The 24,865-nt window shown below is 35.2% G+C and overlaps 1 protein-coding gene across 1 annotated transcript in view; it reads left to right on the top strand.

Annotated features, from left to right (window-relative positions):
- LOC145670503 (proton channel OtopLc-like) overlaps nucleotides 1–24,865 on the top strand; it is a 167,052-nt gene that overhangs the window by 140,917 nt on the left and 1,270 nt on the right. The window contains exons 2-7 of the mRNA XM_081739251.1: nucleotides 2,039–2,252; nucleotides 4,570–4,684; nucleotides 6,462–6,696; nucleotides 11,151–11,305; nucleotides 15,992–16,247; nucleotides 17,699–17,849. Of these exons, the coding sequence (XP_081595377.1) occupies nucleotides 2,039–2,252; nucleotides 4,570–4,684; nucleotides 6,462–6,696; nucleotides 11,151–11,305; nucleotides 15,992–16,247; nucleotides 17,699–17,849 (1,126 nt within the window). The remainder of the gene's footprint in view (nucleotides 1–2,038; nucleotides 2,253–4,569; nucleotides 4,685–6,461; nucleotides 6,697–11,150; nucleotides 11,306–15,991; nucleotides 16,248–17,698; nucleotides 17,850–24,865) is intronic.

Below are 24,865 nucleotides of genomic sequence, written 5' to 3'. Positions count from 1 at the left end.
AAGAGATACTGAAGTTAATTTCAACGTCCATTATACTCCCAAAGGTTTAAACATTACTTTAAAAATATTTAAATATAGTTCTTATTAAAATTAATTAATATTTGATAAGTTGAACGGCTCACAAAACCTCAACAACACATATTTGTTTTTATTTCATAACATTTAATGCCACTTGAATTAAAGAAATCCCATACATGATTTTTATTGTAGAATCTGCATTATTGATGTCTCTATAGAGTACGAATATTCCATTTCCAATGCCGTGCATATATTCTTCTATGAATAACCAGAGAAAGCCTTATACGTCATACTTATCATGAATTTCTTTGTTGTTAATATTTAAAAAAATGTTAAAAATTAAAAATGCTAAAATCATGTTTAATATTTATGAAAACCTTACATATATACATACATATACACAGAAAGAGTTCAATGACAATGGAACCTTAACCTGTAGTTATTGTATATATTTGTCAGAGACTAGGAATCCGAGTATAGGATATCAAGTCATTTGAATGGTTCTGTTAGCGAGAAGGGTTTTAACCTTTACTCATTAAGATGCACGTATATTTATTTTTATTTCTTAAAAATGTCTTCCGCGTTCTCCATTACTGCATTCAACTTGACCAGCAATACTATCATTCAAAGATACCTATATAAAGTAAAATATAGTTTCCAAGACACTTTGCTTATGAGGTAATTAAATTTACATAATTTCTATCCCTGTAAGCTTATCATATCTTAAAAGAACAATATATAATTTAGACTGAGTTTATTAATCTTAACAGTCCTCGTCGTTGGTTTAGTTGCGTGGTCCTGGTTGGAATTCTCGAAGGAAGAATAATAAACGCATCAGAACGGTTTGTATTCCACCTTAAGCTGCTGGTCCGAGTCTCATACAGGGGCGTCATTTCAGACTTCGCTTGGGGGGGGGGGAAGAGTACCACCGACATAAGACTTTCACGTTTTGTACTAGTATATTAGTAGACAATCGATTAAAGTATATGTATTCCTCAAACTCTTGGGGGGGGGCAATTGCCCCCTCCTGCCCTCCCTGAATGATGCCCCTGGTCTCATATAGCCCTGGTGCTGACAAGGAGCTTTAAACTTCAACAAAGAACAAGGATAATATTAATCTTTAGTTGATACTAGCAGAATAGCCGTTCTTCGCACGGGGAGAATACGTTTCATTTCGGATATAAAGGGCACCAAAACTGCCACCAATCAACTTAGGGACCCTAAAAAGTATAAATTCGACGCTAATATCTGTCATTTTCAATCATTTATATATATATATATATATATATATATATATATCTTTTCTCTCCCCCAAGTTGCGGGGCTGAATTTGGCTTTAAACGGCATCGGAAATATCACTGTTCATCTCAGTGACATCGAAAACTATGGATTCGACACTAATATAGGCCATTTTCAATCGTTTTTTATCTTTCCTCTTCTCCTTTCCAAAGTTGCACCGTCAAAATGAAATGACAGAAACCATCCCAGGTTGGAACCTCATCTACGTTGAAAATTTGATCGAGGTCGGCCAGGCGGTTCAAGAGTTATTAAGTCACAAAGATAGTTAATATCATTATATGTATTTCAGTAATTTCTTTATGGTAGCATCAACTTTCTAATATCCAGGTGTAAGGTCCATTTTCTAATATAGTTTTACACTGCAACATCTAAATTCTTCTCAGAGATATAACAGTAGATTTCTTGTAATTTTGTATATACGGTAATATTACTTTTCTTTAAGAAAAAGATCCCATTACTCAATTATTTACACGAAAATTTTATGTGTACACCATTACAAAAACGCTTTGTGAAATCACAGTCACTATATGCTTTAACTAATTCACGAACTTGTAATACTATCTATAGTTGCCTATTTGTCAAAAAGTACGAGTTTACTACTTCATAAAGTCGAATCACATGTCTAAATTTACAACAAATTCTTGTAATTTTTGTTTCTCTTAAAAATTAGCAATAAACTTTGTAACTATTTACTGATTTTCTTTTCTTCTTCTTCTTGCAGTGTACAATGAACAGCCTGAGCGAGATAGCTTGAATAATTCGCTCCCAGAACCCACCACATCCCCGGAGCCTACGACCGGAGGATTTGTGAAGGGTCCAGGAGCAAACAGTGGCCGCCATCGGAAAATCAGGAATAAATCTTTCTTGACATTGCTTGCACGGAGCAAGCAGTCGCCTGGGTCACACTTCGACATGGTGGACAAAGACGAACCATTGTAAGTACCATAATAGATTTTATAGTAATTAAAATAAGCTTCAATAAATAAGATTTTGGTATTTCATCCATGTTTACTTTATTTAACTAACGTTTAGATTACAGTACGTTAGATTTATTGCGTTCGTATGATTATTTCATAGTATATAAAAATATACAAATGATATAAAACATTTCAGTCTTGAGGTTGAAAACGGTTGAAGATAATAATGGATGAACAGAATAAAATTACTATACGAAATCACAGAGGGTATTTATCATTCCAGGGCTCGAAAATGTTGCAACAGAGGAGAAGATGATTAGAGTAAAATTGTCATAATGCAAAGAAGGAAAAGTAGTTCCTAGAAAATCATCGTTCGAACGTCCTCCGTTAGTGGGTGAAGCCGGGCGGGAAGGAACGATGAAATTGGAAATGAGAACCTTAGTTTTTGCAAATTGTATCTACACAACAAAATTATCTAAAATGTGTTTTTATAACAGATAGATGTCTGTAATGGAAAAAAGTAGGTAAAATTCTTGTTAAATGCTACCTTCCATTTTGATTGCAGGCAATGATTTGTGCAAAAATGAATCAACTGAAATGCGAAACCAATTTATGGAACAATGCAATTTTAGAAGAACGTGTACAAACGTTGGTTTTGCTCAAAAGTCGTCTGCACAATATTGGTTCTGTACAGTACCAGTCACTTGTACACCCAAGTGTTTCAGACAAACCATACCTATCGAAAGTAAAAGTGGGTTCTCATTTGAGATTTTATCATTCATTTCCGCTTCACCCACTTACGGAAGGAGATCGGAAAGATAATTTTCTAAGGATTAGATTTCCTCTTTAGCATTATCTCACTTATACTTTAATAATCTGTTTCTCCGTTGGTTTATTCTCGAGGCGTGGAATGATAAATACCCTCTTGATTTCCTATACGAGTTTTATTCTGTTCATTTATCTCCAACCGTTTTCATATTAGTGGTACTGGACGTTTTATCGGATACAGGCAAAATGTCTTGGTGGCCATTTTGAATACGGCGACCGATATGAAAAATCTTTTATCATAACTCTGTTCATTGTTTGAAGATCTATCGAACGAGGTATCACTCGCCCCATGATTTCGTTTAAAATTTTAAATTTGTGCCCTGGACCCCCATGAAAGGCGGCCCTGGGGCCACCGCGACAACACCATCTGATGTGTCCCCATGGCTTTCTTATTTGAGCTTTTGTTTGGTTCATTTATGTTTAACCGTTTTCATATTAGTGCTACTGGACGTTTATCTGATGCAGGTAACATATCTTGGCAGCCATTTTGAATACGGTGACTGATATGAAAAATCTTTTGCCACATCGCTTTTTAGTTTTTAAAGATCTATGGAACGAGGTGTCATTTGCCCCATGTTCCCATTTAAAATTTTAAATTTGGCCCCTTTGAAGAGCGGCCCTGAGGGGCACCGCGACATCACCATTCGATTTGCTCATGGTATTTTCTATTTGAGTTTTTGTTCAGTTCATTTATGTTCAACCGTTTTCGAGATATTTCCGTGGAATCACCCTGTATATATAGGGTGTTTCAAAACAACACCGACAACGTTTAGGAGGTGATTCCTGACATCAAGTTGGGACCAACCTGGATGCACAAATGCTTCCTTTAGGAGTTATAGGCTGCCGAAAACATGAAAAAATGAATTTTAAAGGTCCATAGTTGCAATACTATGGGACCTACCGTAGTCGGTTCAAGACTTCACTTAAGAACTAGTATGTGCCCATCCAAGTATCCATGTTTCAGGATCCTGAGGCAGTTCCGCAACAATTTTTATAGAGGGAGTTGTACTCACTAACTACCTCTGTAAAACTTGTTGCGGAAATATAATATAATATAATATAATATCATATCATATCATATCTATCTATCTATCTATCTATCTATCTATCTATCTATCTATCTATATATATATATATATATATATATATATATATATATATATATATATATATATATATATATATATATATTATGGAAAACGATTAGCAATTTCTCCACAATTCTTTTTCTTCTTACTTCGTATGGTAAGTTTCGAAGCACTTAACAAATACAAACAATCCTTAATTGTCTAATAATATATGCTGAAATCAAACCCAGAACCGCACACACTAATCGTTCCCTTTTACCATACCAATAGTACAGCTAAGGAATTCTTGATTTCTTAGTTGCCGTGCAAGGATTTTGAAGTTCAGTCTACAGGAGACGGATTTTTATTATATAATAATATTAAATATCTTGTGTTCTCCAGAAGTGTGAATAAATATTGTTAAATTGTTTTCTTTATAGTTGCCATGCATGGATATGGCTAAGCTCTCTCTACGGGAAACTGATTGTCATCATCATGTTGGCTTTCTGTCTCACGGAAGTCATGGACAATTCAATCAAACTTCTTACTCTTCAAGTAAGTACATTATTATAATTACTTATATTAAAAATATTGAAGTTTCTTTAGTCAAAAACGTATTCTTCTCCTTGACATTGGTCTACGAGCCAAGGTGTAATAAAAGTTTTATTTTAATTTTATTTTTCGTATTTTACGTAGAAGATTAAAGAGAATACATTCAGGGTGTTTCAAAATGAATAATGGTATTTTATGATTTTGTAATATTTATTACAATTAATTTACAATTACAAATAATACATGAAATGAAAGAGCAAATCAAATAGTTTTGTACTCACTCATGCACATGCACTGTTTCCTCTGTCTGCCGTTAGAAAGCGCTAGTAGCAAATATGGCGACTAGTGAGCAGAAAGTTTTGTGTGTTTTTCATTTGGCAAAGACTGAGTCTGTAGTTACAGTGCAACCGTCTCTCCGGAGAAATTTAAGGACACGCTTACAACCTCGTCCTTATCATTTGCAGTTGCTACAAGCTCTAAATCCTACAGACTACGGTTTACGTACCAACTTTGCAAATGAAATGCTGCTGGATGACGATGAAGATCTTCTGGATCATGTCGTCTTCAGTGATGAATCGACATTTCATCTAAGTGGCAATGTGAACACACATAATGTTTGCATCTGAAGGTCAGCAAATCCTCACTAGATGATACAGTTGCAACGAGAATTGAATGTGTTTTGTGTCATATCCCGGCAGAAAGTTTTCCGAGCTTTTCTCGCCTATCGACTCAATGTGTGCTGTGTGACGAATAATGCTACCATTGAACATTTGTAGCAAATACTGTTTGGGTTGCTCTTTCTTTTGATGTATTATTTATAATTGTATGTTAATGTAACAAATACTGCAAAGAATTAAGCCGCGTTATTAATTTTGGAACACCCTATAAAATATTCTTACATGTACCTATACAAGCAAAATTAATTAATATACATTTATACGAACAAAACGCAAACAAATTATGTGATCATATACATTGATAGTATGAAGAAAAGCTGTTAAAAATTAGAGAAAGAAAAAAATCTGGTAAACACAGTAAAGGGGATCAAGCGAAGCTTTTACAGATGACCATCGTTAAAATTACTGTTATCCGTTAAGACTTTAACGGATTGACTCCATTAAAGAAATTGGCCGAGATAATCTCTCTAGGTATGTATTGTAAAAGATAGGATTAAAAATTCGTTCACGAGTTTAATTTTTCGTTCAAGAGTTGTCATGCAGAGTAACGAACGGACAGACGTACTAAGAACACAATCTTATAAGTCCCACTGCCTGATCCTAACAACACATCTTATAAATCCCATTGTCTGATCCTAAGAACGCAATCTTATAAATCCCATTGCCTGATCCTAAGAACGCAATCTTATAAATCCCATAGCGTGATAACAAAAATGGATGAGAATAAGTTTAAATTTCTAACCGTTTTGGGTTTTCATGATGGGAAATTTAGTTTAAATTAGATTTCTATAAGTTTTTAGCTGACACTCTTATAAAGGTTCTCAACAGACATTTAGAGACAAACTTATTTAATATCGGAAAATAGAATAAAAAATTTCGGGATGGAAAGGTGAACCTACACACGATCTGCTGCTACTTAAAGTGGGATCCGAAACTCTATTCGAGACTACATAGAGTTTAGAGACTCATTATTTCTTTTTACGTACTCATCCCATCACTCATAAACTTTCCATTGTTCATATGAATTTATTTTTCTACTGATACGTATTAAGCATTCTATATTCAAACTAAATGTGGTAAATCTTTTTTGTTTTTTGTTTCAGGGCATATTCTTAATGTATCTCTACGTCGGTAGCATTGCAGTCATTATTTGTATCTATATCTGGGTCCTGATCGACAGCTGTGCTTCACTGTCTCATCATGAAAGAGAACGGAGCGCTGCGTCGTGGCAGGACACAGAACTTGGCAGCCTCAGTCGGTTCGGTTCTTTGAAAAGGGCTCACATCACACGTTCGAAAACCTCCAGGACAAGCTTTTATCTGAGGATAGGAGCTCTTGGTAAGTTCATGTATTTTTATTTGTATATCTGTTACTTGAAAATTTAGGAACCGTTCCTTCATATCTAACCAAATATCCCGAATAATTTTGGTCTTCGGTGTAATAAATTAACTGTTCAGAAAAATGTTCTGTGAGATCTGTATATTCTTGTTGATGTTATCATTCGAGTACCAAATGCTAATCTCTGTTCAGCCATGAAAATGAGAAGCTGAATGTCTATGCTATGAAAAACTATTTTGCATAAATTGCAAATGTCAATATTTAGTAGTACAGTAAAACCTGTCTTTAATAGACCTTTTATTAAACGGAAGCTTCTATTAAAAGGGAAAGATTTCTCGGTCCCATAAATTTACTGGCGAAAATCGTGTTAATTTCTCTCCATTAAAAGAAAACTGTATTACGCGGACAACGGAAATTAAAATAAGCCTCTTAGCGGAAAATTTCCAAGTTTCGGTGTACAACATTAGGAAGTCTTTAGACATCCAATGGAATGTTGAGTTGAGTTTATTTTGAGTTAAACGTCCCGTTCAGCAGCGAAGTTATATGAGACTTGGACCTACTGATTAACGTGGAATCCGAACCACATGAGCTCCCGCCAGGAATCCAATCCTGGCTTCCCACGCCAAAGGCACGTACGCTAACCGCTTAGCCACGAAGGAGCTCATATCCAATGGAAGGCTAGCAAAAGAGACAGTGATGTGCAAACCGAAGCAGACACAACGGATATACATGCTTTAATTGAGATTTATATGAAAAGTCTGAAAGCGAGGTGGAGGAAGAAGAGAAATATAACATTGAGTTGGCAGAAGAGTGTAGGTTAATGACTTATCAAGATTCTGTAAAAAGTTTAAAGGAACTGCAGCATTTGTGTTATGTCGAAATGATATTGCTATACTGAGCATGGTTTCTCAGGCAAAAGTCTATGTGGAAAGTTGAGGTCTACTTTTGTTAAGAGGAATTCTATCTTTAAGTGAAATTTTTGCGAGTGCTGTTCGATTCAACTAAAGACAGGTTTTGCTGTAATTTCACTTCACATCGCATCTGGACACTAAACATGGTATAAGAGTTTCTTACAGAAAGAATGTTTACTGCACAAAAAATATTAGAGAGTGCTGAACTTGTTTTACAGTAGGTGAGAGAGACCAGAGACGGAAGAAAAATACTGAATTTCTTGTCAAACATGAAAGTGTATTTAATTTTGGTTAAATAACACGAAGATCAAACTCTCACACAAATGGACAAATCTCCCAAATCCACGAACAGTCATAACTCCCACAGCCAAAACCCCTACACTCAGAAAATGTCAAAACGCCCACACAATCGGTCATAACTCTCACACAAATGGACAAATCTCCCAAATCCACGAACAGTCGTAACTCCCACAGACAAAACTCCCACACAGATAAGCGGTCATAATCCCCAACGGTCATAACTCCCACACAGATAAGCGGTCATAATCCCCAACGGTCATAACTCCCACACAAATGGGCAAAACTCCCACACATAGCAACGGTCACAATCCCCAAATAAATGGACAAATCTGCCACACAAATGGACAAAACTCCCACAGCCAAAACTCCCACTCTCACGAAATGTCAAAACGCGCACACAATCGGTCTTAATTCCCACACAAATTTACAAATCTCCCTAATGCACGAACGATCAAAACTCCCTTGTATTTCTTTTTATTATTTTCAGCGTGTGAAACTTACAAGACGTGCAACCAGGATCAGTTCAAAGTGTGGGAGTTTTGTTAATTTGTGTGGTGTTTGTGACAGTTTCTGCGTGTGGGAGTTTTGCCCGTTTGTGTGGGAATTTTGTCCATTTATGTGGGGATTGTGACCGTTGCTATGTGTTGGTGTTTTATCCATTTGTGTGGGAGCTATTACCGATTCTGTGGGTGTTTTGACATTCCTTGAGTGTGGGGGGTTTTGGCTATGGGAGTTATTTATAGTTACATGAAATTTGGTCACCCTGCCTATGTTGGATCTAAGAAGAAAAAAAAGTAGAAGTGATTAATAGTAACAATGAAAGATCAAATTAAAAATTTTTAGTTAAAATCTTAGAATAAAAATTGGAAACACAATCACAACACTAATGGTGCGCGATAAGATCTTTCGCTGAATATTTCATCAAATAGACAAGAAAAAAAGGAAGTTAAAAACTAAGGAAAAATGAAGCTAAGATAGATAGTGGATAAGGATCTAGGTGGGTTCGTTTCTTTTCTTTCTACAACTTACCCAGCGCGATTTCATCGCTGACAAAAGTTGAAACTAAAGCTGATATAGTGTAACAGGTCATTACAAAGTGAAGTGCAGAATATGTTAGAGGGAATTCATTGTAAGTAAACGTTCGTAAAATGAAAACAAAATTAAATCTTTTAGGTTAGTGTCCAACGATTATGCCCTTTAGGCTAAGGGAGACGGATGATTAAAGCAACTGAATGATGATGGAAGAATTGGTGGAATGAGAAAGTGGGAGGAAATGGGAGAAAACCCATGGACATCATGTTGTCCACCACAAACTTACCAGGCCAGGGATCGAACCAGGGACCGCACGCAACTGAGGAAGCGCTGTACCCTGACCCCTCAAGTAAACGTTCGTAAAAAGAAACTAATGCGATGCTGCTGTATAATCACATTATTTAAAAGTCACAAACATCATGTCATTGCATAGATAAGACAATTCTTACCCCCTCTTATCTGATGAAATATATAACGAAAGTGTTAATAATGTACTCATTATACTTTGTGTGATTATGTTTCCTAACTAAGTAATTTCTCCATTCTCTATTTGAATTTTTTTCCTAATGTATTAAATAAATCATCAGAAATATAGTAAAAACAGATTTGCAACCATAAAAGAGTTAGCACTATAATCCTTTTGTTAAATGTGGTTTCGTCAGATAGACAGGAGAAAGAAAGTACGGAGAAAATTGTAATTAAAAAAGAAAAATATATCTTAAAGCCGTGTCCAAGTGGCATCATGTTGGACACGGAATAGTTTCTCGATGCTGAATATAGAGGGATTGAAAGAGAGTAAAACTGATTGAATGAGTGATTCGAAAAATTGGAAAAAGGGAGAAGGATAATAAATAAAAAGTTTATATAGTATAATAAGGAAAAAAAGAATTGAAAAATAAAATTGGATAAATACAGGGTGTATTAAAAGTACAGGCGCCATAGGTCAACTCCGTTATGAATAAAGATAGGAAGAAATGGAAAGAGAGGAAAGTTGTTGGTAATATGTGATATTCATTCTAAAATGAGAAAGTTTTTCCAATCGTACCATCTGTTTTGGTTCCACAATAGAAACGCGCCCTGTGTTAAATTAAAGAAAGTAACATTGCCAGCTCAGGAGGCTGTTTCCTTGGGCTTTTACCATTTCAACAATACAGCAATGTTGGGGAAAAGGATTAAAATTATGCTAGAGTCCCTCACACAATAATGAAACGTTTCCCGTGTCATTTTTGAGTGGTTTTACGTTCTGTTAAAAAAAACTGCTAAACTGGAAATGTTGAGTTTTTGTTTAGCACAGGGCACCTTACAAGTGTAGAGTCGAAACGATTGGTAGAGCTTCATCGTGGCTAAGCAGTTAGCGTACGCGCCTTTGGCGAGGGAGACCCGGGTTCGATTCCCGGCGGGAGCTCATGTGGTTCGGATTCCACGTTAATCAGTAGGTCCACGTCTCATATAGCCTCGCTGCTGAAAGGGATGCTAAACTAAAATCAACTCAACTCGAAACAATTGGTGCCATTTGTTTGTAAAAAATGTTCTATTTTAGAGTGAGAACTATCTACTTCCAAACACTTTCATCTCATTTTATTTTCTCTATTTTTGCTCAAAATGAAATGAAATGAAATCTTTCAGTTTTACGTCCCACGATTATGCCGGTTAGGCTAAAGGAGACAGCGATGATCAGGAATGAATGAAATGGTGGAATGAAGAAAGTGGGAGAACGCAGAGAAAACTCACGCACACTGTGTTTGTCCACCACAAAGCTCACTTGGCGTGTGGTGGGATTGAACCATGCTCAAAGTAAAGTTGACCTATAAGCAATTATTTTACCGTTACAGCAGTTACTTTCACCAACTTTGAAATTGTCAGAAAGTAACTGTATACATGAAAAATAAATCTTTGCTTATAATAAATGAAGAAATAATTAATGTGTTTTTCCTTATAAAAAGTGAATAATGTTTGTTTGTTTATGAGAAATAAGTACTGTTTCTTTGTTTATGTAAAATAATTAATGTGTCGTTGCTTATAAGAAATAAATAATGTTTCTTTGTTTACATAAAATAATTAATGCGTCTTTGCTTATAAGAAATAAATAATGTTTCTTTGTTTATGAAAACTAAGTAATGTTTCCTTGCTTGTGAAAAATAAATAATGTTTCCTTGCTTATGAAAAATAGTATTCTTTGCTTCTATAATTGGTTATTTTCTTCTTTTGTAGCGTTTGGTCTAGGAACATTAGTCTTTAATGGTCTTGAGATGGCGATGCATTCCATGATGGAGGGTCATTGTCTGAACGACGTGGTATTTGTCCATCCTGTTCTCCATGGACTCTTCACTTTTCTTCAGATGCATTTCCTTTTTGTTAATTCTCAGGTATGCACATATTTATATGTATTTTAATGAAGTATGTCACCTAAAATTAGAAAGAGTATTTGATGTCATATTGACAAAATATTTAATCTGATAATGGATTCAATCATGAAAGATATTGTTAGAGCCTGAGAATTAGTTATATTTCTTTAAATATGTATTTGTGTGAGCAAAATTAAGAATAATATATTACTTTTATTTTGTAAATAATCGCAGCTTTGGAAAATTCAAGATTGATAAGAAAACTCCAACTGATCAAAGCAGTATATATATGTGTTAAAGTTTCGGCTATGTAACATAGCCTTTCTCAGACACATTATGAGAGAAATATCCAATATTTGACAGCTTTAATACAATCTGAATGCAAGACACGTTCACTTTCTTTTTACAAAATTTAAACTTTTAATTGGTTCTAAAAAGTAAATTTTAGATCATCTAATTAAATTAATTAAATATTTACTTTTTAGAATCAATTAAAAGTTTAAATTTTGTAAAAGGAGAGCGGACGTGTCTTGCATTCAGACTGTATTTAAGTAAATATTGGAACATCTAATTAAATCTAATTAAATATTTACTTTTTAAAATCAATTAAAAGTTTTCGTTTTATAAAAAGAAAGTGTCTTGCATTCAGATTGCATTTAAGCTGTCAAAATTGGATATTTCTCTCATAATGTGTCTGAGGAGGGCTACGTTACATAGCCGAAACTGTAACACACATATATACTTCTATTTATTTCAATTAAGGGATTATACATTAAGGAATTATACTTCTTTCGTTTGAAGAAGAAGCAGAGTAGTACTATTTTTCTGGTAAGTGCAGGAGCAGTCAATTTTTTGACAGTTCATTGAATTTTCCCAATATTTTTTCTACATTCTCTTCAAGGCATTGCTTATATAGGCACACCGGAGGGAAAAAAACACCCATTAAAACACATAATATCCCACACACAGCTTCTAGCCTGAATAACTACATGAATTCAGTGGCGGATATAGAAGATAAAACTAGATGAGCCAGTCAGATCACAGACTATGATAGGTATATTATGAGAAATTATTTCTGTCACTCAAAAACTGGGGAGGGAGGCTAGGCCCCGGGCTAGATTCGCCACTGCATAGATTATATTTGGAAATGAAGCGCTTGGAGGATAAAAGTGTTATGTTACATTCTTCGAAATGTTGAATTCTGGCTGTTCATGCACGTGTTATATGCTACTCACGCTACCTAACGCATTATTTGTTGAGTCCTCGTGCTAGTGTAGATATTTAGAAACGATGAAGGTGGTATATTAACGGACAAAGTTGTGAAAGTAAATTTTCCCATCATATTCAATTTGTTACATACCATCTTTATCCTCCAAGCGCTTCAAATGATTCTACTAGTATTACAGCTATTTCACATGGAAGTGAATCCACTTCATCAATAAATTCTGTATTATCAGAAAAGTGCGGGTAATGCCTATTTTTGTCTTTTACTTTCTCAAAATTTCACAGATTTTCAATTGGGTTTAAATCTGAGGATTTTGGATGCCAGAGCAGATGTAAGAGTGTATCTGAATATTATTCAATCCATGTACAAACGCTTGAGCCCTGTGAAGATGGCACTTATTGTCTTAGAAGATAGGAGCTGTCATGGCATCTTCGTCATAACATCAGTGTAGGAATGCCAAAATCTGGTCAATGAGGGCATCGTAATTAAAGCGCTGGCTTATGCCGGCATTCACAAGTACCTGAGAACCAATATCATGGTACAATCTCACACACCATAGGTGTAATGGTTCATTGGACTTTATGCGCAGTCGACATTTTTGCGTAGTTACAGTACAGACAAAAGACCGAGTTCACTGTCTGTGTTCTCTAGCCTATTGAAGGCGTAAGTATTTCTGCATCACACTGAGAAGTGTTCTCTTTCTAAGTACTCGGCTCCAAATGTCCTATTCAATGTTCTGTCAGAAACTGATAGGGACAGACCTACATTCACGAACTTCACCATTTTTGTTGAATCTTGATCAAACATGAAAATCGTGACAATTCCTCTGGCTTAGAATCTTTTTCTAAGACATTTCTGACTTCATTTTCTATTAATGCGCGTGCTACACCATTCCTTGTAGACATGTTGACAGTCCGATACGTTAAGAAACTTCAATACTTCAATGCACTAACAAATCATCCAACTTCATTTACTGTAGGAGAGTTTAAACATAGTTGTTTGTTACTTGTATTTATTATTACCATGTGTGATTATTTAAATGGTTAAAGACAGATTAACTGAATTCGAAGGTAAAATTTGAAATGTAATTTTTTCACTGAAAATGGTTGGTTGAATTGGACTTCCAAGTCCCTTTCACCACCGAGACTATATGGGACATAGAAATACAGCATAAGTGGGATCCGAATCACATAAACTCCGCGCCGTGAATCGAACCTGGGTTTTTGGCACCGAAGATGCATACGATAACCATATAACACTTTATTTAAAATTATATTGTATAAGAAGGTGATTTTATAATTGATATGAGAAAACAATTTTTTTTTAGCTAAAGATTTGTGAACTCCTGGAGGATAAACATTGCATCAAGAGTGATTGGAAAGAAATATTTAGAATGTATTTACCTTTTTCATATATGCATGGCATAGCGTCTACGTACCGACCAAACTGTGGACTTGATCCTCGATTAGAGGGACGTAAAATACACTTTCCGTTTCACCCTCGTTCAAAGTGGCTTAGAGGTTCATCTATCCTCTGTAAAAGGATTGCTTCAGGATGCTTAGATGAAAGTTGTAAAGGCAACCGGAATGTAGTTTTCACTACATTACCTCAGTGTTGGGTAGTTACTTGTAAAAATGTAACGCGTTACAAGTTACTTCACTTTCCCTTAAAAGGTAACGCGTTACTTGCCCCCCAAAAGTAACTGTTACCCTACTTCGAAAGTATCGCGTTACTTACGCGTTACATTTAGATTTGAAACTTTGAATATGTGAAAAAATCTTATTACTTCAATTTTCCGTAGTATTATTACTTCCACTATTATTATTATTATTATTATTATTATTATTATTATTATTATTATTATTATTATTATTATTATTATTATTATTATTATTGCACATTCTGAATCGCTTTATGTAGATACAAGAACAAATTCTTATTTGACAGCTATACGAACATATTCATATAATGTAACACTGACTAAAATGACATACTGCGTTACTCGTAGGGATGGGCACGAGCGAGTTCGAACGAGTTTTCTTTGAAACTCGACTCGAAACAAACATCTTTGAGCTCGACTCGAGAACTCAGCTCGAAAAATTTCCTCCAACTCGATTCGAATTCCGATCGAGTTTCGAATCGAGCCGAGCTAAATTGAGTTTAATCCTGTGTGTAGTTTCAAGTAATCTCTTCAAGTATCCATCATAGACAATGTAATTATTATCAATGTTAATACTACTACTACAACTTCTTCTTCTTCTTCTTCTTATTATTATTATTATTTATAACAATACTGTATAAACATGAAAGATAGATGGTTTGTATCTGAATACTAAACAACTAGTTGATTGCCAATCTCTGTAGTCGTGAAGTCTAGGAGTCAAGGACATTTTTCATGAGCTTCTGAATTTTTAGGTTGAGTATTCGGGCTCGAGCTAAACATTGTTAAAAGTTATAGGGTGTTGGCCAAATATGTTCAAAACTGCTCGGCCTGGGTTTAGAATTGTCAGCGACTCTTCAATGTCTAATTGTCAGTGTTAAACTAATTATATAATAATAACAATTTTGTTATGTAAAATTAAAAATACAGAATATAGACAAGCATAATTACACTACATCTAATAAAATGAGAACACATGAACTGGAAGTAAATCAAAACTTGCCAGTAACTCTAAAAGTGATACATGCTTTTTAAAGCTAGTTGTTCCAAACTCTATAATCAACGGGAATCTAGGATACTCAAACTGATCTGAAAGAACTCCAATATTACATACAATCAACAAACTATTTTGTAATAATGAAGTAGCCTGCTCACCCGAACACAGTTTATTCATATTAAACCCTTACTGTATATCGTTATTATGGCACCCTAGTTGTTGATAAACATTTCCCGCCGCGGCGCTTCTGACACTTTACTTTTAAATTCTGTCCACCATCATCCTCAACTTTTACGAAAAAGTATTCTTTCAAATATTCGAACGGTAAAATATTTTCATTCTCCATCTTTATAAATACAACACCAATCAAAGTAAAATAGACTACCGGTACCATTGCACACGTAGTTCACTCACTGAATGCATTGATTTGGTGCTATCAAAATCTATGACAAAATCGTAATTTTCCTGAGGCTGTCCTCATCTTCGAAAAACAGAAAGTGGTACTATGATCTTATTTGTTTCTCTGTGTGTCGGTGGCTGTTGTCGGTCACTGACATACATAGATGATGGTCCATTGTTCCATTCTACTACCGTTACGTTACTTCCCAAGACTGCATTACCTCTTGTACTTGTCAATGTGAATGTGAGGCTTACCTGCAGAGAGTCACTTCGACTTCCATGAAATTTTAGGCATAACTCACGTAAGACAAATCATATACATTCACAACAATAATATACAAACATATTATTTAGCGTATTATTATATTTTATGTAATAAAATTGCCTAATTTCCATTAATGGTATTTGTTGTATTTATTTTATTAGGTGTTAGTTGAACGCTTCGGTCTTATAGCAAGATTTGGCTTCATGCATTTGGTTGCAACGAACTTGGCTCTTTGGGTTCGACTAATCGTTTGGGAGAGTGGGAACGAGTGGACGTATTTTGTGTACCTGTTTCAAAATCAAGGCTTCATCGACCGACCAATCGAGACGTCCACGTACATTCCAACCCCTCTGCAACTGAAAGGTTTCCCTCCTCTGATGTCCAGAGTGCAACGAGACGTAAATGGATTCACACTAGGTAAACACAATAATCTGTAAATTTAATTTTATGTTCGGTTCTTTGTTTATTCAGGTAATGTGTGTAGCTCATTTATCTCTTTTAATAAATAAATAAATAAAGTGGAAAAGTAAATGTGCTTGAAAATCTTGATTTTACGTCTTTGCATTTAATGAAAGATTAGTTTGGTTCCGGAAAGTAATATTACGTACACTCATGTCTAAAATAATTGTCGCATATCTATAAATATGTTGTTGTAGAAATATAATTTGATAATGAATTCGCTTGGTATTTCTTATAATGTTAGTATGTGTATAATCGGCAAAGACATCTATGTGGCAAATTTCATGTCAAAAGAGCAGTAAATAAGAACAATAAAACGAAAATAAAACTTTCTTGTCCATTTAGTAACATTTTGTTTTACTCATTCTAATTTTCGTATTTTTAATTCTTTTCCTATGAAATTTACCACAAATATGCACATCCCGATTATACAAATATAATTATATTCTTATAAGAAGACAGTTATAGATATGCGACAATTATTTTGGACATGAGTGTACATAATACCTTTATAGTATCATTAAAGGAAAACCATATTAGTGAATTTGCCACATTTAACGTAAAATAATGCAGAACAAACATCATTGACAAATGTAAAGTATTGATATACAGGGTGTTCTAAAACAACACTTACACACACCAAGATAAGACAAAAAATATAGACCAACCTTTGTGCACAAATGCTTTCTTTCGGAGTTACAGGCTGCCGAAACCATGAAAAAATGAACTTTAAAGGTATGGAACTTACCGTAGTCAGGTCAAGACTTTACTTAGGAACTAGTATGTACTCTATGCAAATATCCATGTTTCAGAATCCTGCGGTACTTCCGCTACGATTTTCTAGAGGTAGTTGATGAGTACTTAAAATTATATGCCCGTAGCCAAATTCTCTCTATCAAAATTGTTGCGTGAGTGCCTTAGGATTCTGAAACATGTATTTTTGGATAGCGCGCATATTAGTTCCTAAGTGAAGTCTTGGCCCGACTTTGGTAGGTCCTTTAGTATATAGTTTTGAAACACCCTGTATAGTTTTATAATATAAATAGGTGTGTTTTTACATGAAGCTGTTTTGTGATACTGAATAGATGACTGTTGGTCTGAAATCTCAGCTATTAAAATGTATACATAATTGTATGTGATTGCTAATAGTGGTGTAATTGAATTAGTGATTACTATTATTATTATTATTTATGAAGTTCGGAATTGTCCTGTATTAAAAAGGCAATAAAAAATAAAGAGCTTCTTACTTTTTCTTATAGAATCCTTTCTTGTATCTTAATCTGTTTTTTCCATATATATAATTTCTTCCCAAAATTGATCACGATATAATTGTAATCTTCACCTTCAATGTGTTTTCTTTATACACTAATTATGTATTAAGATTGCATATATATATTGTATTATTTCAGGCACCCGAGGACGGAATTTATCGTACCTGCCCGTATCTGAGAGTCATATTAGTCAAGTCGTTGCTCTCCACGAGTGTCTCAATACCAACTCTCTGGGACAGCTATGGACGTCATCAATGCCCTTTCTCTTCCCTTTTATCGTCGAATTTAGGTAATTATTATTATTATTATTATTATAAATTATTAAATCAAATGTAAGTGAGGTTTTATAATTCAAAACAACCAGTTTTTGTATATCTGCTCTAGTGTTATTCGTTAAGTTTATTAAATTTTAATAGAACTTAATATGCCTTCCAGCCATTTTCGCAAATAAACCTACTGTTGGAGTTGAAATCCATCAAGAATAAATAGTAAAAAAGAGTAAAATGGAAAAGGAGCAAAATTGTCCACACACATAACGTATTGAAGTCGTCTTCTTATAAGTTTGGTTGAAAATAGTCTTTCTAAGTGATATGGTAAACAAATTTAACATTATGTGGTATATATATTATAACTTTAGAATCATCCCCAATATGTATCAAGATCTTCATAAGTACTCTGCCCTTATTGACAGGTCACTTGCTGGAGCTGAGAAGTTTCCATGCTTGACGATAGTCCGCTAACCTCTTTGTCTTCACGTACGATCTTTCTAGTTTTATATTGTCTATTAATTGTAGCGTTATTCGCCCCCTCCCTCTGTTTCCTGCCACCATACCCTCTAACACGCCCCTCATGATACAATTTCTTCTTAAGTAATGTCCCACCACTTTCTCTTCTTCTTCTCAATAATATCTAAAATTGTTCTTTTCTCCCCTTGTCATTCGTTTTCCGTTCGACCCAACTAATTCTTTCCATTCTTATTCACACTCACATTTCGAAACTTCCAGTCGTTTTTCATCATTTTTGCGTAATGCCCCTGTTTCTGACCCATACAGTACAATACTCCACACGAAGTATTTTATGAGTCTTTTTCTCAACTCTTTATTCAAGATCCCACAAAACAGTCTTTTCTCCTTCCTAAAGGCTTCTTTCGCCATTTCTATCCTTGCTTTTATTTCACGTTCACACTTCATGTCATTACTAAGAATACTACCCAGGTATCGAGAACTAGTCAGTTGTTCTATTTTTTCCCCTTTCACTTTTATATTTGACACCGACCACTTCGTTCCAATCACCATGGCTTTTGTCTTTCTAACATTTATTTTCATCCCATATTGTTCAAAGCCCTTCCTCAGGTTTTCTAACATCCTATTTATTTTCTTTCCAGATTCTGCAACAAGTGCCATATCATTTGCAAATCTTATACATCTAATCATTCTACCTTCTACCGAAATGCCGTCTTCATCATGTAGGCTCTTTTTCATTATCTCTTCTAGACGTATATTAAGTAATGTTGACGAGAGACACCATCTTTGTCGAACTTTCCCTGCAGTTGCAATTCCCATTTCTGGTGGTTGAAAATTGCTTCCTTTCTAACTTCTGAAAAAAAAAGTTATATGACATTTCCTTTGAAGTTTTTCAACCATTTCTACTGCTTGGAGTTGAATTAATTGTTTCAAATTTAAGACTTGTTGATATTGTTTGAGGTTCCAATTAATCAGAAGTCGGAGAGATAAATTCACTCCATCTTGAAAAAAAAAAAAAAAATTGCTAATTATATTAGACGTTTCGGGTAATGAGAGCAAACTCAACACACTGAGTTCGCCGTTACCACTCGGAAAGTTTCATATCTTTCCTAGAAATTATCAAATGAAACTTTCAAAAGCGATTCGATTTTCATATAATGTACTGTATATTTTCATTATGCTTCCTATCATATTCACTGCTAGTGGTTGAAATAGGTCAAGAACTAGAGACGAATTTACGGTTATTTAAAAAAAATATTCCTCGACTAATTTCATAAACTTAATTTTTAACGTAATTCATTTCGTTTGAGGCTGAAGATTTACTCCTATTGTGTGTGGATCGAAATTAGTCAGAAATAAGGGGATCGATTCATCTGACTCTGAAAAACAATTGTTTATATATGTGAGAAAAAAAATCAATTATACTTTTCTTACAAATTATCTTATTTTCATGAAGTATGGCATACCTCTTTTACCGAGGCTTCTCAATAGAATAAAGATTGAACCAGTCAACCTTAAGTTGATGAATTTATGTATCGGTTGGAGTTAAACTTGCTCAACATCTAAGTGGTAAATTTATCTTCTATTTGAAAATAGTTTATAGATTAAAAATTTTATTATTCGTACGAGAAATTGTTACTCGCATGTTCCAAAGATTACTCGTATGTTTGGAGGTTGAAATTAGGGGGGGAAAAAAGCGGAAGAATTCATCTCATTGTGGACAAATGACCTACCTCTTGTTAGATTTACTAATTTTACGAGATCTTTTTCATGGAACATGATCTGTGATCTTTTTACTTCTGAAAGTAATAGAATCGTGTTAAAGTCAATCACATAGTAAGGAATATATTTAATTAATCTTTGAACACCTTATTATAAGTTTCGTTTTAAGGTGAACTGAAGAGTAAGTGTTTCCTAGAAATTACTAGATTTATGCGATACTCGACTTGTATTGTCTTAGAAGATTCCCAAGTCTTGCTGCTTGGCATTTGTGTCAGTAAGGACAAGAGTGTTAATATACCTGCAAATTTTGCACGTTTCAGGGCAATTTTCTTTCATAAGAATCATGAAAGTGGTATGAGTTTTCTTCGGAGCTTAACAATTGCTCTTCTTCGTTAATTCTGAAATTTTTGGAAACTTGTGTTGGAAACTATCAATTTTACAGAGTTGGAACTTTAATAGTGGGAACACTGCTCCAGAGACACCGCGCAATGGAATCAAACAATGTCCCTCGTACTACATGTTAGTTACGTACATAACCTTACCTCAGCGCAAAATGGATTCTCCATTACGACATCAGTCCCAAGAGCAGTAACGAGAACAGAGCCTCGTGAACAATACACACACGTACGCGGGCGGCGTAAGCCAAGATTATTGTTATCACGATGTTTTCCAAAAAAAAGAACAACTGAGTTAGATAAAAATGTATGTGCCAAAGATCGTACAGAATGGGAGAGCCATCAAGGTGTTCAAGAAGCTTGTGGAGAATCTGCATTGCCTTACAGAATAGTAGCAAGGAGAGACACCAAAATGTGGAAGACATATAACGGCCTGGTCTTCCCCGTGTTAGTGAAAAAGACGTAAATGCTGTTACCGCGTTATTGGATACTGATTGACGTCATACTATTTTTGAACTAGCCCACGAGACAGGATTAGGACATACGACTGTTCTGCACATTTTGAAAGAACGCTTAGGCATGAAAAAAGATTACATCACGATGGGTTCCGCAGGAGTTGACAGAAATTCAGAAATGGTTACGATAGGACACTTCTAGAACCCACTTGGAACCTTGCGTACGAGGAGGAGAGGGCTTCTTACGTCGTATTATTAGACCGAATGAAACATGGGCTAAATCATACGAGCCACAATTGAAGCACCAATCGAATGAATGGCGTCATTATAGGTCACCCCGAAAGTACAAAGTTCGTCAGTACCTTAGTAACGTGAAAGTTACTTGAATTCTTATGTACTACTGGGAGTGTGTGATTCTAACGCACACTGTTCCCCCACATCAGGCCGTCAATGCCCAGTATTTTTGTTCCTTTCATTGACACAACATGTGACCAGTTTTAAGAAAGAAGCGGCGACAGTTTTTGCAGTGCCCACCCATCATTTTGCTACAGAATGTTCACAAGGTGAGACTGATTTGTTCAATCGATGGGGTGAGAAATTCTTTTCTATCCTCTCTACTTCCCGGACTTAAGACCATGTGACTTTAACTTGATTCCTAAGATGAAGGAACCTCTTCGTGGCATTCATTTCAAAATTATTCAAGAGATTCTTCCGGCAGTAGACCGGTCCACTAGAACTATCAGGACAACAGGTGCTGCTGCTACAGGTAACCAATGACTTCCACATCGCTGACAACGGATTATACACAGTTCTGATGACTACATTGAAGTACTGTAAATCTTTGTACCATGTATCTATTTTCTATCAGTTGTAAAGAAATAGTTGCCTCTATCAAAGTTCGAACTTTCGTATATCTTCAACTATTCACTATTCTATTGTACACTTCTTTTTGTGATGCTTGTATAATGGTAAATTCTTCTGTTCGTTCGCAGAACCAATCCTAGGCCATGTAAGCAATCTATACCAATATCCGTTTGTTCTCTTGCATGTGTCTAGTTTTCTTCCGCTATTTTGATTCACTTTTTTCATCATTATGCTGTTATTATTGGTCTACTTCGTAAGGTATAATAATGAGACAGTACAGTAAAGATTTCACTTTGTTGTTTCTTGTAAATTAAAGTGAAGTACTTAGGTGTTTGTGACATCACGTGAACGAATCTGGAGAGATGTTTTCATGTGATAACTCATATCAGGTCTTAAGTATATTATCTGTCGCTTTAGTTTGTTGTTCAAATTATCACACATTATGAAACTTATGTTTATCTTTTAGCATATTATTTAATACTAGCAGAATACCCGTTCTTCGTACGGGGAGAATGCGTTTCATTTTGGACATAAAAGGTTAAATTTGGATTTAAAAACGGCAATATATATATATATATAGTGGCGGATCCAGTATATGATCAAGGGAGGGGCTACACCATAATTTGCCGTTTTATCCAATGTAAAGCAGGATTGAAGCCCATTTTATCCAGTGTATACCTGAGCGTCAAGGGGGGCTATAGCCCCTATAGCCCCTTGGATCCGCCACTATATTATATATATATATATATCCCCCTCTTCCTCCTTCAAATCACGGGGTTGAATTTGGATTTAAACTGCATCGAAAGTGCCATTGTTCATCTTAGCATCCCCAAAAACTATGAATTCGACCCTCATATCGGTCATTTTCCCATTCCGTAAGTCGCATTGTTAAAGTGAAATGATAAAAAAAGTCACAACGTCGAACTTCATCTAGTTGAAAATTTGATAGACGTCGGTCGCGTGGTTCAAGAGTTATTAAGTTTTATTTATATCTCTCTCCTCTAAATTACTCCATCAAAGTAAAATGATAAAAAAAAAAAATCCAGGCTGAAACCTCATCTATGTTGAAAATTTGATCGAAATCGATCGGATGCTTCAGGAAGTATGAAGTCACAAACATGGCCACTTTCATTTTATATACACAGAGTGTTCACTTATTATGTAGCCAAAATAAACTGATGAAATCCTCACACCTAAACAACAAAGAAGGTTCATATGAATAAGGCGAAAACTGCGTTGTTTTAAAGTTACGAGATGCCGAAATCGAGAAAATTGTAACTTTGAGGCTGCCTAGCTCGAAAACTATGAGATATATCAAAGGCGGTTAAAGAAATATTAGAGGAACTAGTACACTGTCTATATAAATAACCATGTTTCAGAGTTGGGGCGTATCGGCGCAACGGATTTTATAGAGGGAGCTGCGGTATAAGTTCCGCTCTTCCACCTCTCTCTCTAAAATCATGTCCATCGGTAAACCCAACTCTGAGACATAGGTATTTGGATAGAGATTGTACTAGTTCCTCTGATATCTTTTTAACTGCCTTTGATATCTCTAATAGTTTTTGAGCTAGGCAGCCTCAAAGTTACAATTTTCTCGATTCCAACATCTCGTAACTTTAAAACAACGCGTTTTCCACCCTATGTTCATGTGGACTTATTTTATTGTTTAGGTGTGAGGATTTTGTAACCTCTTTGCGAATCTGCCCCCCGCAGTCCCATCAACGAGTACTTTCAGGGGATCTGAACTTACCTGAAGACATTCAAGAACATTTCCAAAAAGGATTACACAACTTTTCCCGGATCGCTCTCAGATCTCAACAATGAGATGAGCATTAAGCACCGAGAGGTTCGGATGTCTCGTCTCGAAATCCTCACAGACATCCAGATTATCACTCAGACCACGACACACAAAAACATCATTCCTACATGCAACAAAAACACATTAAATAAAATAATATTATGCTTATTTATTAAATGATCTATGAAAAAATATATAGAAGAAAAACAATCACAACACTAAACAGTAATATGGGTGTAGACACTTAACTGTTTTCACAAACATAAAATTACACTTTGCATTTCACGAAATAATAGCTCCAACGTATATAGATGAATGAAAGATTTTGGGGGCTCAACACAAACACTTTTCTCACACCACTAACTAATGCACATAGGGGATTAGCACTGTGCGGTAACACTAAGGGTAATCCCATGACGTAAGTTCCTGGCTGCTGCGAGAATAATCCGTAAAAAGTTGACGGTAGTATCCAGTAGAATAAACGCAAGCAGTCGCACAGTATAGTTCGGACATTGGTAGGATCCATTTACTAATTATGCGCACTGGGTCAGCGAACTCGGGACTTCATTAAATGTTGAATAGCCGCTGTACAAGTCTTTGGTCGGCTATGAGACGAGTGCCCCTTTACTTAATTCTGTAACGAATTCAATGAACGTGTTGCCTACATCGACGCGCGGAGAAAACACCTTGAGTTGAAGTGCAAGCTGGATTGACCGACTGGGCAATTTTGGCAGTTCATCTTAAAATGTAATCAGGTTATGCCACTTGTATGGATATGCAAATTAAATGTTGAAATAACCTGCGTTAATTCACAGTTCACTAGCCACAATGAAAAAAAAATGAAAAAAAAAAACGATAACTTGGTCGTGAGAACTTCTAGATAAAAACTGACTGAACAATATTGCTAGGCGACGGTGTGGCTAGTTCGCAGCTGTTCCATACTAAGTATTACCATGAATGATTGAAGAAAACACTTAATTTAGTTCCAAATAACTATAGTACGTACTCTTTGCATATTAATGAGTAAGTAAGAAACACTGAAGATCCAAGTAATAGAAATACGATTTTCATGGTTCAAAAAATGAATGTGGTCTTTGTTACTCACTAAAACTATCTCACTGAAAAAACGTTTCACATATATGTATGGGTGAAAGATGACTCTTTTGTTCTAATGCGTGGGAAAGAAATTGAATTATTAGCAGTTCCCATCGAAGGAAGAAATTATTTGCGTCGTAGAAATAAAGTATAAATTGAAAATGGTTTCTCTTTCCAAAACATACAGAGCGTCCACACAAAATACTGATATAACCTGGTGATGGTTATAATTT

Source organism: Thermobia domestica, chromosome 14, assembly GCF_964235325.1.
Source record: "Thermobia domestica chromosome 14, izTheDome1.hap1.1, whole genome shotgun sequence".
Taxonomy (NCBI): domain Eukaryota; kingdom Metazoa; phylum Arthropoda; class Insecta; order Zygentoma; family Lepismatidae; genus Thermobia; species Thermobia domestica.
This window is presented reverse-complemented; position numbering and strand designations above follow the sequence as displayed.